General features: G+C 44.8%; 1 protein-coding gene across 1 annotated transcript; it reads left to right on the plus strand.

Annotated features, from left to right (window-relative positions):
• Positions 1–237: 237 nt before the first annotated feature.
• lrfn5b (leucine rich repeat and fibronectin type III domain containing 5b) lies at positions 238–13,949 on the plus strand. The gene is made up of 6 exons (XM_030721472.1): positions 238–713; positions 5,725–6,640; positions 7,430–7,604; positions 10,912–11,245; positions 12,230–12,530; positions 12,664–13,949. Exons 2-6 carry the CDS (start codon positions 5,750–5,752, stop codon positions 13,351–13,353), a joined length of 2,391 nt encoding a protein of 796 aa, XP_030577332.1. The 5' UTR covers positions 238–713; positions 5,725–5,749; the 3' UTR covers positions 13,354–13,949.
• The last annotated feature ends 3,762 nt before the right edge of the window (positions 13,950–17,711 follow it).

Here is a 17,711-nt window from a genome sequence, read left to right on the forward strand (position 1 = left end):
AGGATGGGAGGCACTGCATCTGTCTATGCACACAAATGGTCTCTGTGCAGCTCAGAGCGCACCGATTACCATTCCGAGCACAGCACCTCTGGTCAGAAATGGAGCCGGGTCGGTGGTTGACAGTAGTTCGGGGGCAGTAGGAGGGGGATATATTACGGCAGCAACCTTTCAGTCAATCTGGATTAACTCACACTGAACCCTGCGACGCCAGCGAAAGCCCGTGAAAGCGATACGAACATCTGGCCGGATTCAGAGCAGCACCACTTACTCACGGCGCTGCTGTAGATATTAAAGCAGCCTGTCGCTACAAAGGCGTTTTCTCTTCTGGAGCTGCATCCAGGCGGATGCGCAGTAGAGGCGATCCCGCACAGCTGCAGCCTCAAAGCCACACCGGGACCCTTCAGGTTGCGTTTTGCCCGTGGTCTCTCACTCTCTCTCTTTTTCTCGACAGGGGAAATTAGAGTAATATTTCACCGCTTAGAGAGGATCGCAAAGGAGTCTTCCTTTATCTGCTGGTTATGGATTTCTTGAAGGGCATCGCTGGTTTCGCAGGCCGTCACATGTTATAGGAACCAAGACGCGTGTTTCGGGACACCTGAATTATCTCCAAGCGGCAATTTTAGGCAAGACACTCAGTATGCTGCCAGCCCTCCTGGGAGGAAATAAGCTCAATCCCACCTTCCTTTGACTTGGCTCGATGTTTCAGCTACAAGGTAAAATTCTGTATTTTATCGGCTGCATTTGGTGTGAATTGAAGCCTCTAAACTCTTTGCGGGAACTGCCTTTCAAGAGGCGAAATATTGACTTGAAGTAGTTCTCTCAGGACCCGTCTGAATGGGCTCAGATTTTCCCTTGTGACATGGGTTGTGGCTGTAACCCCACCAGCCCAGGACCTGTACCGCAAGGTCAAAAAAAAAATCTCCCCAATTGCCGAGGAACGTCGTCAGATAGGGATTTTATTTTTAGTTTCCACTTGGCTGCATTTTGTGCTGTTTTTTGTTTCTGGTACAGGTGAAACTGAGAACAATGGCTATCCTGGCTGTTATTCAGTCGGATATGTGCAGGAAAAGACTGATTTACTGCATGTGCTTTGTGTTTTATTGTGTGTTTTTGTCAGTACAGAGGATCCAGTGATAGATAGGCTCTGACATGCTGTGGTCCAATCCATAACTGATATGCAAATTACTTATCAGTCATTAAGCTGTGATAAAGTCTAAATGAGCCTAAAGTGATAACTGGATCACAAGTCTGTGGGATGAGGGGTGGGGGGTGGGGTGGTAGTGATTTTTATAAAGGATGAGGTATAATGGTCCTGTCTTGTGTGGAGTGTTAGTTATCACATATCTTATTATTCATGAGTGCCTGAGGCACCATTGTAACTGCTACACCAGTGAAACAAGGCCTACGCCTCATTTTGCTGCTTCTATTTGCTCTCTGTGCTCTGTGAATGTGCTCAGTGTTGGTGCTTATATGCTGCTTCCTTTCGCTGATAGAGGAGGAGTGATCCGTGGTTCCTCAGCACCCAGGCTGTTCTGCAGACCAGCTCCACACTCGCTGACCCAAATTTTTCTCCCCACAAATTAGGTTTTTATTTTTTATTTTTTTTCCTGGGGAAGTGCTTTCATCAAGATCTGAAATTGAGATATGGCTGCTCCATGTGTGTGCTATGTGAGAGATGCTTTATGGTTACTCAACTTAATAAGGAGAGAGAGATTTATACATTATTAAGCCTTTTTTTTTGTGAGGTAGAAATCATCCTGGGGTTCTTTAAAAGAAGGAAAATGAGTCAATAGGTGCAGAGATCTAATTATGGCTGCCAGTTTTTCCCACATGTAAATGATAACATGGAACAAAAAAAAAAAAAAAAGCCTTTATAAAGTGTAGTATTTTCACCAATAGATGTGTTTTTCAGTGGTTTTGCACTTCCTTTACCTAAAATTGCACTTTGGAACTGACAGATTAGAGCCTCTGCACACCTGCTGGTATATACCGTGCAAAATATTCAACTTGAGGAGGCCATATTGATATTCAGAGGTAGTGTTTAAGGATTTTGCACAGAAGACAATCCCAGGTCATAAGCCCATCGCTTCAGGGCACGTCGCAACGGAGCAAGAATTAAGATCACAATCCAGTGATCAGAATTTAAATGTGTCACCTGCTTCAGTGAAAGGCACCATGAAGAATACGTAAAGTGCTTATGCTCCAGTCATAAGGTGTCTAGTGTATCAAGGTGAATTTCTTATGATGCAGTGTGAAGGAAAACACTTGGAATTACAAGAAGGAGATGCAAATGCTGATGAACAGCACTTCTATTGATGCGGTGAGGGGGTCTGCTTAGTATGCCGTCTGTCTGGCGCACACGTAAAGACACACGCTCACATTCTCACACGGGCTGAAAAATCATTTCAGCTGCATCAGATTTCCCCCCCCCTCCATCAAGTCATTTCGGCTTTTATTACGCACAAGACTGGAAAAAAATAAAATCCAATACAAAATTAGCTGAGTGTACGCTCTCCTCATCAGCAGCGTGTCAGAAATTCTACAGTGGGTCTTGCTTTGGCCTTCAAGCAGAAGTGTTGTCAAGGTCCTTTCCTTCAGAGAGGACTCTTCGTTCTAAATATTATTAGGTTATCTGAAAATCAGCCACTGATTACATCTCACCCAAAACTGACGTTTTCTGTGTTGCCATGGCATCAAGGCTGTCACCCAAGAGCTATCACGCTCTAACATTTGCAGACTCTGTAGAGAGAGAGAGAGAGAGAGAGAGACAAAAAAAAAGGGTGTCACAGCACATACCCACATTCACATGTGTTAGTGAGTTTGATGGTCCTTCACAGCATCAATGTTTGGTCTGCTGCTCTGAGCTACACAAGCATTTACCCGACAAAATAGAATTTCTAGCAGCTCAGTCAAAATATGATCCACTTCAGCAGATGCTGCAGCTCCATTTGCTCTCATAAAAGCAGGCGCTGTTTCACTGCTTCGTCGATACAGTTTTACCGTCACGTTGCAGCATCAGTTTACCTCCTTGACACAACACAGCTTAGTTTTGGCACCGTGGCAAATGTCCTGCTGCATTTCCCTGGCTCACTCAGGTGAGACGCTCCCGAGACGCCGCCGCCGTTGTGCCGACCTGCGTGGAGGCGCAAGCAGACTTCATCTCATTAACTTCCCTCTCGCAGGGCTGTTTTCCCTGATTTCCTGCCCAGACGTGGATTGCAGAGGCTTTCTCACATGAGCTCCACCATAAGTTAGACCATCTGAAAACACATCCCCCATGACCTCACCGGCCGATTGGCATGCAGCGTGCTGCATAAGGTTTTTCTTGGCGAATGCTACCCCAGGGAGGCCATAGATATCCTCTCCTACTGTTAACTGCTACTGCTGCTGCTGCTGCTGCTGCTGCTGCACATGAATGTGTCTCTGTAGCTGGGGGTGGGTTGGGGGGATTGTTGTGTAGTGCGCTGCCTCTATTAGGCACAAATCCACCCACTGGTGTGCGTGTGTGGGAGTGTGCTGTCAGTCTGTTCTGTTCTCTGAGGGTGAAAAGATCTGCTCAGAGGTAGTAAACGAACACTTGATTGACTAAGAAGGAGATTATGGTTAATGCATCACTAGATTATCTGTTTTCCTGTTTATTTGTGGCCCTCCCAAGTCGCTTCACTATAATGAACAGGCCGACCTAGAGGATAATGATTTTCTGGGGGGGGGTTGACATTTAAAGATGAAGTGCATGATTGATGAATACATTGATTGATTATCTACTTATTTGTTCATGTACCTGATGAGTGCAACCTGTTATGCAAATCTCTCTGGAAGACCTGTAATTAAATGCAAATTAGGGACACAGTAAGAGATATTTCCTGCCCCATCTCAGCAAGCGAGTGGCTGTCCTTTTGTCCTAGCAGAACAAATTTTGTAGCGATTACTGTTGCAACCAATCTCTTCACGTTTGGCTGAGTTTTCAGCCATGAAAGAAAAAAGAAAAAAAGAAAAAAAAAAAGAAGCCTCATCTCCACAGAATGAATCAATATCGCGTCTTCAGCGCCATTCGAGCCTGGAAGTAGCAGGTCCTCTCTGCCTCATTGCACAACCAGAGGCCGTGCCATTCAGAGTCGGAGCAGAAGGTGGTTGGCACGTCAACGTGCCTCGGCTTTTGTAGGCTATCCTCTCACACTCGCACGTAAAAGTAGGTGGTTCACATGCATACTTGGAAAGCACTACACGCAGCTTTTGCAGCACTGCTTCACAGTGAAGTCATCTGCTCTCTTTAAGGAGAGTCATGACAACATCAAATGATGATTCCATGGTCCAGCAGCTCAGATCTGTGCACCACAGCACCCCGCACATCTTGTGGGATTTGGTAAAGTTGTCCCGTATAAAAATGGGTCAGGAAAAGACATTTATTCTCTGCTGCTTCATCAGCAGTGTTCATGAAAATGTCATACCCAGTGTGCTCTCTCCAGCAATATCATTCCTCCCTTTCCTATTATGAGCCATTTTAAAAAAGGAATCGTTCCTGCCTCCTCGTTAGGCTGTAATACGTTTTAACCCAGCTGTCAGTGGATGCCCTCACATGGCAGGGTCTCACAACTGTTCTGTCTGCTGTTTTCTTTACTGTATGATATTTTCTTTATTCTGACTCTGTCAAGGTTATTACACCAGGAGTTGTGTGTCACTGCTCCAGTGCAACAGAACCTTTTGAAGCATGAAGGTACTCAGCTGACAGGCTCTTTGCTAAGGCTGGATTTTTATGCACACTCCTCAAGTCCCAACATCGACAACAGAGGCATTACCGGCAAACCACGGGAAGCTGTAATCATAAATCAGCCATTCTGTTTGGTATTTAAAGGTTGGCCTTTGGATTTTCACTAAGGTTGTGGGATTGGATCTCTTGTTCTCCGTGTTTGAGTTGATTGGTGTCCCTTTCTGTGTGTTGTAATTGGACACCCAGTGGGCTGAATATTGCATGTTCAACCAAAATTTTCAGTTCTAAATATAATCTCGACTACTGTCACTCTTGCTCTGGTACATCTGATCTCCAAAGTCTTACGTTTATGACATGCTATATCCCTGACAATGTCGGGATACATCAAATGGATTCCTTCTTATTCCCCCATCTCAGCTGTGCCATAAGTAAGAGTAGCATCATGGAGAGAAGAGAGAAAATCAATAACAAGGCATGGCACATCTTTGCTGAGGCACTGGACCCAATCATCCCTTCCTATTGGCGATATGATCCTGCAAGATATCAGTATAATTCTGATGAGACCCTGGACTGCCAGTCTAGACTTTCATCCCTCTGTACACAAACATAAAAGGACTGGCATTATCATATCAAAAAAGTATGATCAGGGGAGTAGGGGCTTAGAAAGAGAGCTGTCACAAAATCTTACAAGATTACCAGGGATGTTTCACTCTCAAGTCTGCAGGTGACTAATTAGTTTCATGTCTAATTGCGCAGCATTTATTGTTTGTTCAGGCATCAGTTTGCTTAGCTTCCTGCACAGAATTTGGACCGTAAAACCAAAAGCTGTGAGCTGGCACTGATGGTGTTTCCAGTCTAGTGAAAAAAAAACTTTGCAGAGCAGAATAGCCCAATTTTCCCTTTTTAACAGAATATTTTTTTCATGTGTGATTGCCCAACTAGAATGATAGATCTTAGGGTTTGCACTCTTTACCTTTTTAGTTAATAGCTCGTCTCTTTCTCTCTTTCTTTGTTAGGTGTATCAACCTGATAAAAAGCCAAATGGAGTCTCTCCTGGTGTATCTGATAGTCCTCGGCGTGGCTGTGAAGGCACACAAAGTTCAAATCTGTCCCAAGCGCTGCGTCTGCCAGGTGCTTAACCCCAATTTGGCCACACTGTGTGACAAAAAGGGGCTTCTGTTTGTGCCCCCTAACATTGACAGGCACACGGTGGAGATGCGCCTTGGGGACAACTTTGTAACCAGCATCAAACGCAAAGACTTTGCAAACATGACCAAGCTGGTAGATCTGACTCTCTCTCGGAACACTATTGGCTCCATCGCACCGCATGCTTTCAGAGACCTGGAGAACCTACGAGCCCTTCACCTTGACAGCAACCGGCTAACCCGCATCACCAACGACACCTTCAGTGGCATGTCCAAGTTGCACCACCTCATCCTCAACAACAACCAGCTCACCCACATCCAAAGCGGGGCCTTTAATGACCTGACAGCACTGGAGGAACTGGACTTGTCTTATAACAACTTGGAAAGTGCCCCTTGGGTGGCCATTCAGAGAATGTCCAATCTCCATACGCTCAATTTGGATCATAACATGCTTAGCTACATCCCAGAGGGTACCTTCTCTGGGCTGCAGAAGCTTAAGAGACTGGATGTGACCTCCAACAAGCTCCAGAAGCTTCCTCCTGATCCTATTTTCCAGAGAGCCGGGGTCCTGGCAACCTCTGGGATAATGGGACCTACGTTGTTCGCGCTCAGCTTCGGGGGGAACCCGCTGAGGTGTAACTGTGAGCTGCTTTGGCTGCGGAGGTTGCGGCGGGAGGATGATTTGGAGACCTGTGCTTCACCACAACACCTTGCTGGACGTTATTTCTGGACTGTTTCGGAGGAAGAGTTCCTTTGTGAGCCTCCTCTCATCACCAGACACTCTCAGGTATGGCTTTGAGCTGAGCTGTGGACTGTTAAAGCATAATATTCTCTACTGCTGCACTGAGCCACACATCGGATTCTACATTAGTTAATCCAAGGTGGCACTCTTTGCTTTCTTTGACTGTCACACCAAATATTACCTTTGTGAGTCAGGGAACTCTTACAAGACTTGTGGCGCTCATCTGGGTCACTCAGCTCACACATTATAGTAAAATATATAGCACTTAAATAAATGAAATAAAACTGCAGCATCTGATAGTGCTTTTAGAAAAGTTCTTTGGCAGGATTTTCAGTTTTTGTTTTAATAAAGCTATTTGCAGTTTAGTGATGGAGCTGCAGTGCAGCTCTTAATACACAGTGGAAGATCAGAGTGATTCAGTCCTTGATTCATGCATCCAAATAAAATTATCCGATCAAATTGTTGCCAAAGAACTATAGCTATATCATCTCATTTACATTCAGCAGACCTATTTTGCATAATTGCAGAGAAAATTAACTTATATTTGGACTCCAGCATATTAAGCTGCAATGTACTGTCTCATTGATTATCTTCCCGTTATAATAATGGTAATTCAGTACTGTGACATTGATCAATTGCTGATTACATTCACAGTGAATGAGATTCTGGAACACAGAATCATCAATAATGGCATTAATAACAATATCTAAGCCACACTGTACAGCACAAAGTACTTCTGTTTGTAATTTGCATTTTTCAGTTTTTATAAGTGTTATTATCTAATTGGTATTAAAGAAGTTCTCACTCTAACTGCCTTTCCTCCCTGTGCCTCAGGAGCTGCAAGCTTTGGAGGGTCAGAGCGTGACTCTGCGCTGCAAGGCTAGGGGCGACCCTGACCCCATTATCCACTGGATTGCACCCGATGGACGCCTTATGTCCAACTCCTCCAGGGCTGTAGTCCACACCGATGGAACGCTGGACATCCTAATCAGCACTGTGAAGGACTCTGGTCTGTTTACATTGCGGTGGCTGCACGTGTGCTGTTGACTGAGCAAAATTAGTTGTTTGCTTGTACATAAGCATATAAGGTTGAAGTATTTACCTGCACTAGGTGATACATTTTAGAGTGTGGAGACGTGCTTGCATGGTGATTGAAGTCCCAATGAAAGTGATTCCTCTACCTTTGTGGCAAAGTTCCTGTCATATGGATCTGTTTGCCAATACGTTTGTTTTGACACCTTTACGTGATAGTGATTAACATGATACACACTCGAAATTTTCTAGAAACAGTGTCTAACAGTTTGAAACATATAGATATGCACTAGTGCCAGCAGCCGAAGCTAAGAATGCTTTTTAAGCTCCTTGTACCGGTGTAAGTCCTGTCTCAGCATTAGCTTTAAAAGAAGTTAGAGTGACATATATGTGCTGTGCTGTGATGTCATTGACCAACCACACAAGCAAAAGCAGTGAAAGCTACCGCCATTATAAACTACAACCGGTGAAACATTTCTCGTTAAAACAACAGCTCCTTAAGTTGTGTGCCTGAACTGATAGTGAGGTCCAGGCTGTATTGAGCTTATGCACAACAGAAGAAATGCAATGTGATTTTGACTCGTCAAAGAAAAGTGCAAAAATCTTGACCAGCAATGTTGATCAGCTCACTGCGAGGCATCGACCACAGTGAAGCAATGCGGAGAGAAAATGCAGGGGCTGAAGCAGGATTACAAGAAAATAAAAGACCACGGTAAGAGGTGATGCTGCATTACCAACCGCTGGCTGACTGTTACATCACTTCAGACTTCCTGTTAGTGCTGCTTAGGTAAACAGAAAAATATACTTGGAATATGATATCTAGTTGCCCATGACTTCCACAGCGGGCGCTGATACCCAGGCATAAGAACTCAGAACTGTGTGGATTCAAAGTGGTTGCTTTCAAACTGCAGCACTAGAAAGATTAGGCATATTGTTTTAATTAGTCTACAAGGGCTGGAAGGCTGAGTTTGTTTTCTTTGGAGAGAGATAGGTTATCTTTTTCCAATGTTTGCAATCTGGAGCCAGGAGTGACCATAAATAAAGGGGGCAGTGCCAGTAATAGCTAGTGTTGCAAGCACAGATTGTATGGGTGTTCTGCACAGACCGCATATCTGCTAATTAGTGCTAAGTAACATAAAAATAAAGTACTAGAATTTGACTCACGAGACTAGAGCACAGACTTCTTGGATGATCTGTTAGTCCAATTAACCAGATTGTAAGCCATTTTATTTGTCAGATATTTGCATTAAAATGCAGTAAAAGGCACCAACACCATAAACGTCAAGTCTGGTCCAATTCCACTGACTCATATTAGTGAAGGTAAAGCCTTACAGACAGCTACTGACTATATCTGCCTGTACAGTACAGAAAACTGTACAGTTGTCATAGAGGGGAAAATAAGCTATAGAGACTGAAACTGAAGTTTTTGTAACTTTTTTTTTTTTTTTTAAATTGAACTTCTTTGGTGTATTTCTGCTGTAAAGCATTTCAACATGGGAATTAATAACCGACTAGCCTTTTGGAGACAGCCTCAGGGGACCATTTGAAGAAGTGCAGTTTTTGCCACTTTTCCCAAAAAATTTGAAGTAGAGCAGTTTTGCACAAAGTCAGTAAAAAAGAAAAAAAAAAAGCATTCAAAAATGAATTTGTACAGGATGGTAAGAACTGACACACAGACAGGTGAAAATATCCCCCTTCTTTCAGTTCATACATGTGTTTATTCTAGTGTTATACTCCACATCAGCAGTGCCTGAAGATATGCTAAGGTCAGGGTAATGTATAATTCAGCAACAGAGAGAGTACACGTGGCTCTCTGCTTTGTTGTGACCACTGTGATTTGTCTGCACAGCCATTATACCAACTACACGTATTTCCTCAAAGCAGACTAGGAAACTGTACAATAATAAGTGTGCACGAGAGAATATACAGTACTGTGCAAAGGTTTCGAGTGACTCCTCATTTATTTATATTCTGCTGGGAAGATCGGAAATAGGTGCAGCGATGTATTGAAACGTGCAAACACATTAAAATACAGTATATAATGCTAAAACAGAGTTTGTGCATTTCTAACAAGCTTGAAAATCAATATCTGGAATGACCACCTTTATGCTTCAACACAGCCTGAACAGGAATAGTTCTTCAAGATACTTGAAGGACATTCAAAGCTCTTCTCTAGATGTTGGCTGCCTTTTGTTCCATTCTCAGTCAGGTTGATCCCACACTGCTTCAATAATATTAAGGTTCAGGCGCTGGGGAGGCCAATCCATGACTGATAGTGTTCCACTGTGACTTTTTCTATCCACATATGCTTTTACTGTTTGGGATGATGCATTGCATGATGGACCAAAATCTGATGGTACTTTTCTGAGTTCATAATTCCATCAGATTTTGACAATATCCCCAACACCACCGGCTGAAATGCAGCTGCAAACCATAATGAAGCTTCCACCATGTTTTACAGATGGCTGTAGATGCTCAGTGTTGTACCTCTCGCCTGATTTTCTCTGTACATATTAACAAAAATTTGAGCCAAAATTTTTAAATTTGGATTTATCACTCCATAAAAACTGTTGCCACTCATTTTCAATCCAGTTCATGTGTAATTTGGCAAACATCAGCCATTTCTCCCTGTTTCTCTTCCTTAAGAATGGCTTCTTGACAGCCAGCCTTATGATGAGGCTTTAGCTGAAGGGCCAAATGCATTATTCAGGTCCTTTGCTGTAGATGTTGTTGGTGCAAAAATACCATTTTATGTCTGTCAATCTCTTTGGCATTTTTTCATATATTCAACTAAAGAAATGGGAACAAATTATGTGTTTTTACAACAGGCTGCTAATAGTTTGGTGCCTTCTGTATGCTTGAATTATTCATAGGTCAGTGTTAAGTGGCTTAACAAACAAAAAATATTCATCTGAAAATGGTCAGGTACAAGGACTGGACTGAAAATGAATGAAAAAGCAGCTAAAGTCCAAAGAAAAGCTTTGAAAGACCTTCAGAAATGCTGGAGAGCTACTGCTGAAGGTCATTTTTAAAAATGACATGAAAGTCTGGCTCTTCAGAAGCAAAATATGAAGAAATGAGTGGTGGCTCAAGACTTTTGCACAGTACTTTAGTAATATAACAATGAAAGCTATAGCAATAACAAAAATTGTATTGCAAGATGTTGTGTGTTGTTTTGTTTTGTTTTGTTTTTCTTTCTTTTTGGGGTGGGGGTGTGATATTTAAATGCATAAATGCATGTGTGCCCTGCAGAGAATGTTAATCTTTATTGGTTTTTGTTTCAGGTTCCTTTACCTGCGTGGCTTCCAACCCAGCCGGAGAGGCCCAGCAGACAGTGGATCTGGTCATTACTAAACTCCCTCACATCACCAATAACACAGTGGCAGAGCAGGAGCCTGACCCCGGCTCATCAGATATCGCCACAGTGACCAAGACGGGGGCAGAGGCAGGAGGGGTACCGCTGGGGAATGCAAAGACGAACCAGGAGAAGAAAGTAGTAATTGCTGAGGCCACCTCGACCTCAGCCCTGGTCAAGTTCAATTTCCACAGGAGTATTCCTGGAATCCGCATGTTTCAGATCCAATATAATGGAACTTATGATGATTCACTGGTATACAGGTGAGCAGAAGTGCACCACCTGAATAAAAGAGAGCACCAAATAATTATTCTGTAGAAGAAAATGCTCCTTTTCTTACCATGCAACAAACTTTAAAGCTGAATCCAAATATATGCATGTATTCCATGGCCCTTGTTTTACCTTCACAGTGTTATTTGAATCCCTAAATCTTTGGATATTTAGTCATTAAGAAATGGACCTGGTTGTCAACATGATTATTTGTGGCGTCTATTAATCCTATCAGGATGATAGACTAATGCACTGTATCTGGCTTCTCGTTCTTCGACTCATAATCTCCCCTTGCTGGAGTGTGTCATTTATGATGTGCAAAAGCTTGATAATGCTTAATCAACAAAATCAAAACAGAATGTCAGCACTAAGCTGTGGACTCATAGGAAGATGAAAGACTAGTCTTCCACAGTTTTTTACAAAAAGCATCAGAGGCTTCACACATGCCCATCTGAAGGACTGGCGTACACAGAGTTCTTTCATCTCTGCACCCTTTCACTGCATATTTTGTGCTAATCACTGTGATATGATAGGATCATTGCACAAGACTCCTTTTGTGTGTGTGTGTGTGTGTGTGTGTGTGTGTCTGTGTGTGTGTGTGTGCGTGTGTGTAAATGAACTTCAAAGTCGGTAACACATATGGTGTTTCAGCAGCGGCTACCGAATTAAAGAGACAGTAAAGAGTCGTGTCCCGTCCTGTAATCCCGATGTTGTGAACAAACGGAGGATTCGTCCGTCCCCAGATACCGAAAGCAACCTTTTATCCGTAATGATGTTTGAGAGAATAAATCAAATGTCACAAAAGATTAGGCCCAGACAGATCGTAAATAGCCCCCTGAGAGATAAATGATTGTCATGTCATTTTTATCCCTACAAAACAATAAGCCTGATAATCTGATTTGCTCTGTCTCCTTTCATTCAACCCTCTCTAATCTAAAGTATGTCGGAACTCACAAAGCTTTTCCTCTTTTTTATAGGATGATACCCCCCACCAGTAAGAACATCCTAGTAAACAACCTAGCGGCTGGTACGCACTACGACTTGTGCGTGCTGGCCATCTACGACGACCAGGTGACCTCACTGACTGCCACTAGGGTGATAGGTTGCGTCCACTTCACCACTGAGCCGCAGTACCTGAGATGCCATTTCATGCAGTCCCAGTTTCTCGGTGGTACCATTGTGGTTATCATCGGAGGGATTATCGTGGCCTCTGTGCTCGCTTTTATCATTTTCCTCATTGTGCGTTATCGGGTGTGTAACCATGGGGATGGAGATAAGGTCAGTTTGCAGTAATTCCTTGCGCTTTGTTCTTTTAATGATCATTATTTCTATTTTTATTGAAATGTGTGTCTAATAGATTTTGCTTTCATTTCTATCTCTTCTTCTTCTTCTTCTCCCTGTCTCCTGTCAGGCGCTAGAGATGGGGGATATTAGGTCACTGAGCAGTGATGGACAGCTACAAGGCTGTGGGATTCCCAAGTCCCTCTCTAAGCAGGTTCTGCGGCCAGAGAAGAATGACAAGGACTGCCTCCGTGTTGCCCTGCCTCCCCCGGAGCCAGCCAAGCAGCGACCACCTGTCGTGGTAGCAACCACAAAACCTTCTGTCCCCGACTGCACGGTCTCTTCCTCCGCCGGCAGTCACAGCTGGCACCCAGCCTCCCCAGGGGCTCCGAGACCCAAACGTCCGACCGCTCCGACAAAACCCTCAGAGGCTCGCCGAGCTGAAGCAGATGTCGAGCTCGACAACATGAACCGGAATAACTCGTCGGAAGTGAAAATGGCCACAGCCATCGCGCTCACTGTACCGGGCCAGCCGACCAAGTGGACTGCCGTTCCCAGGGGTCCGCGGCCCCACCAGGCCGCTCGACATTACATGACTGTGCCCGCAGGAGGGGTGAGGGTGAACCGCAGGCACTCCTTTAATGCAGACTCATATGCGGAGCGCTGCTATGTGGCCTACCCAAAAACTGGGGCCAGTCTGCGCTCCAAACGCAGCCTGTCGATGAGCGGAGAGTTGCCGCAGCTCGAGAGCACAACAAACATTCGCCGGGCCAGGGACAAGCTCTCTAGGTCTGAGTGGCTTCTGGAGAGCACTTTATGATTTTGAAGTTTACTACCTGCACTCTCTTGGATTGCTGGATTGGATTTGTGGCCCGTTGTGGAGCAGACAGGATTTTATGCCATGTTTTTTTGAGCTTTTGCGCTCTTTATCGAGGGACCTGTAGGCTTCTCTCATATATCTGGGAGAAGGCAGGCGTACAGGGTGTATGGGAAATGTTTCACGTTTGTTTTCTACCTTATAACCTATCAAAGTCTTCTTTATAACGGAATTTGATCAAACTTTGATGAAAGGCACAACAATGTATAAATCAACTTCATGTACAAAAATGTTTAGTTGTGTGAGATACTGTATATCTCAGTACAACAGTAAGTGTTCATGTGGTATTGAATGCAGTAAACCTGGACATACTGTATTATAACAGAAGCATCACGCAGGGGGATGGGGTTATTATACTTACTATCTCATTGCCTGTTACTTAAAGTGATACAATCTCTGTAGACTACGAACATGATTCTTGTCTCCAGCTCTGCAGACAGTGACATGTCTTAATTACTTCGGATGTGGTTTTGGAGAGATTACGAATGTGCTTTACATCCCAGAGGTGTAGGAAAAGAATGTAGTAGACTGACAGCGCTCCATCCTTTCACCCGCCCCCCCACCCCACCCCCAGACACAGCACAATGCAGCATTTTTTGTGGCACAAGTCGACTCAGCCTAATACTGCCCTCCGGTTTGAATCGATACATTTTTATCACGTAATTATAAAGACTCAACTCTGATAGGATTCCTGTCATGACTGATTTGAGCGACAATTGAGTCAGCACCGGAAGCGTGACAGGTGCGGGAGGTAATCTGATATTAAGTGTGGATCCAGAGGAAAGGTTCATTTTCATGTTTTTTTTTTTACTTACTGGAGTTATCATGTCACGCCGATGACAACCATTGTAAATTAACTTGTCGATGTAAGATCACGATGATCATGGGAATGGGAGGACGTCCGCTCTTGATTTTGCTGTTGTTTCTGTTTGATGTTTACCAGTATAAATAAACCAGTGATAAAAGGGGTGGGGGGGACAGATTTATCTCATTTTCAGCTTGCCTAGTGTATCTTCCTTCGCAATTAGAGTGGAGCCCTTTCTGCAGTGTTTTAGAACAAAATAATAGCTGCATCCCTTAGTTCTTCAAGCTCTGCCAGCCAAAGTAGTAATGAAATTGGGGGTTTCGCATTCCCCTTTCTCTGCAAGTGGTGGACCTCTAACAGATCCCTGCCCCGAGCCTTTGTGTTTGTTCAAAGAAAGGAGGGAAGCGGATGATGAAAAGAGGCCATGCTAGTCACCGGGGACGCCCCTCGCCTGCGTATCTTCTCACTCATCTGACAGCCCCGTGCCTGTGCCCTCCGACGGCAGCCACTGCAAAAAAAAAAAAAAACCTGCCGCAGGAGAGGTTAAGCACAACCTCCGCAGTGGGAACTTGCGCATGACTAATTCTACAGTTACAGTAACGTGTCTCTGATATCAAGAGTGACATGATATGCATTATCCCCTGGAATATCAGCTCTGATTCACTGTGTATTTTGGTGGTTGGATGCTGCCTGATTGATTTTTATATCCGCTACATGCGCTGGTAGGCCTCGCTCAGCATGAAGCCTCCAAGGGATACACATGGAAAAATAAAGCGTTATGCAGGGGAAACCTGTTAAGAAGAGCTGCACACAGACTATGCAAGACATAAATGAACTGCTATCACCTAAACAGGCTGCATTTTAAACACTTTTTTTTTACTCATTATTTCTCGCTCATTATGGGTGATTAAAATGCCGAGGAGCTTGGCCTGAACCTTGGTTCAGTCTTTGGCGAGAGCCAGAGGTGTGTGTTAATAATAGATGCATTTCTGGAAAGAGAGAAAGAAAGAACGAGGGGAGGAGGGGAGGCGAAGCACAGAGGTGTAGATGGAAGTTTTTGTGAAACAAATACGGCGAGGAGGGTTGGAGGCAGAGAGTCAGGGGGTGACGATGAAGAAATAGAGAGGGAGCGAGAAGTGCAGAGAAAAAAGCGAGACAGCTCATAGACAGAGAGGGAGACGAGTGAGGAGGAGGGTCACACGGAGCCCGGCGTAAGGGAGAATGTAGAGCAGAACAGAACGAGGAGTGCGGGAGACAGAGAAGAGAGCATCCTTTGTAAACCAGCCATGCAGCCGCTGGCTCTTCGGTATTCAGTGCACCTTAACAAAGATGGTGAGGGAGGGGGAGTGGGTGAGGGGTGGGGGCTGGACGAAGAGGGGACAGCAGGGAGGTGAGTGTGGGTGATAGACCTTGGCTGGAGGTCTGGCAACTAGCGGAGCAGAGTGAGCCCTGCGGCCAGAGCACAACCACACTTACCCATTCACAAGACTTCAGAAGTCTGACCCGCTTTCCAAGCGCCTGGAATGAGTTTCCAAGCCCTCGTCTAGTCTGCCTCCTCTCAACATCCTCTGACCCCTCCTCTGCTCATCCTCCCCAGTCTACCGTCTTGCATCACGCTGACTCACTCCTCTCAAATGCAGGAGACCTGCCATGCTCCCGAACAGCCCTCCAAACCCCTACCATCACCACTCACCCACCCACCGGCTTACTTCACAAGTGAAGCTGCCAATCTTTCTGACTTTATGTCTCCTCAGTCTGGGTTTGATTCCAGCCCCTCTCCACAATAGTAACTCCGCAGATAAGTTCATTGTCTACTGTTATAGCTAATGGGCTTTTCATTCCGTATGAGTTTCACTTGATTCTGGCTGGACGAGTCCCTTTATGGAGCACTTAAACCAACGTAATGTAGCCTCTGCTGCCACAATTGCCCGCTTTTAATGACAATCATGTAGTGGAGAAAATCACACTGGGACATTGATTTATGCAGTTTGTGGCCAAATGTCTCATTTAAAGAGATTGCTGTGTCTGTTTTTTTTTTTTTGTTTTGTTTTGTTTTTTTAACAAACTGAAAAGCCTGTTACTGTCACAGTTAGACAGGAGTAATGGAAATGCTTAGGAAACCGAGGTCCTTTAACAGGTATGTTTGCACCTTTCGCTCCCCGGCGTTTCATTATCTCCGCTCTGCAGGCAGTGTTAGTCAAAGTCACACATGAGGCATTGTTTCCCCGGCGAGCATCATCCATGGGTGAGCATGTAAAGAGAGCCCCGGGGGCCAGATAGTGAGCGCAACCAAAACACCACAGGTATCTTCCTGGTGGGAAGCACAACGAGGGGGAAGGGAGGGGGGGAGGGGGTAAGGTGTAAAATATGCACGGGCAATTCCAAAGAGTATGCATTATTGAGAGGAGTGGATGGGTCCAGAATGAACATCATGGCTCATTAATAGTGAATGTGATTACTGTTTCTGGGAAAACAGCAGTCTGGGCAAGGGGGGCGGAGGGGGGTGGGGGTGATAATTAAAATGGTCAAATCTAAACTAAAGACTTCCTTGTTTACTCAGCAACTGTTACTGTCGAGTCAAACTCTTGACTATAGTGTATAACTAATGCTGCCAAGCGTCTCGGTTATAACGCTGATAGCTCACCCTGCAAGCATCTCCTCTCTCGACCACTGTTTTCCTGCGCATGGATTTGCCACTTAACAGGGGTTTAGAGAAGGGTCGGAGTCATTCATTTTTAATTATTTCAGCTTTTGAGTCAACTATGCCTCAATTACCAACAGGATTTTGACAAAGCCGGGGGAGAAAATGAGCGAGCATTTTTGAAATCCCATTAGAAAGTAAAGTAGAGCCTGAGTGAAGGTCACCCACTGTGGGAGGGTGGGGGGTGGGGTCCGCTATTTTGACACACAGACTTAGCAAGTGACACAGCGTCATCCCGCAGCACAGGCACCAGATTTGGTTCGACGTGAACCCAGATTATCGTGTCACCCCCCGAGGGGTTCCCACGCTGAAGGAACAGATGCTTCCTCCACTTCCTCTCATCTTCTGCTGCCTCCCTTCTTTCAGTTACATATGCTCCAGGGTGATGGACGACAAAGAGGCTGGCTGCAGTTTACACCAGACATACCAGGCACCATTAGGAACCATTTTCTGCCCATTTGCCTGATAGCTGCTATCACTTATAGAAGTGATTTGCTTTCCTTCCCTGCACTGTGCGTCTCCAATGATGGATCTTCCACTGATTTGCCAGCGCTGAAGATCTCTAAGAGAACAGAGCAGCATCCAAGCAGATGTGCAAGTCAGCTCTCAACTATCTATCAACCACCGTTGAGAGGGGACAGTTTAAGCCTCTTTAAGGATCCTATTCACAGTGACTTACTAAAAGTGCTTATGCTAATCTTGTTATCGCTCCGGGCTTGCGGTAATAGAGGGTGGGAAGCTGTCGGGAGGTCGTGGGCCACATTATTTTGCCGGCCCATCTCACAGACACCAAAT

Source organism: Archocentrus centrarchus, chromosome 24 (assembly GCF_007364275.1).
Source record: "Archocentrus centrarchus isolate MPI-CPG fArcCen1 chromosome 24, fArcCen1, whole genome shotgun sequence".
NCBI classification, from domain to species: Eukaryota; Metazoa; Chordata; class Actinopteri; order Cichliformes; family Cichlidae; genus Archocentrus; species Archocentrus centrarchus.

Excerpts from the sequence above, each read along its gene's own strand:
- lrfn5b (XM_030721472.1), top strand. The coding sequence starts at position 5,750 with ATGGAGTCTCTCCTGGTGTATCTGATAGTCCTCGGCGTGGCTGTGAAG. Across the intron at positions 11,246-12,229 it reads GATGATTCACTGGTATACAG|GATGATACCCCCCACCAGTA; the intron begins GTGAGCAGAAGT and ends TCTTTTTTATAG. Across the intron at positions 12,531-12,663 it reads ACCATGGGGATGGAGATAAG|GCGCTAGAGATGGGGGATAT; the intron begins GTCAGTTTGCAG and ends GTCTCCTGTCAG.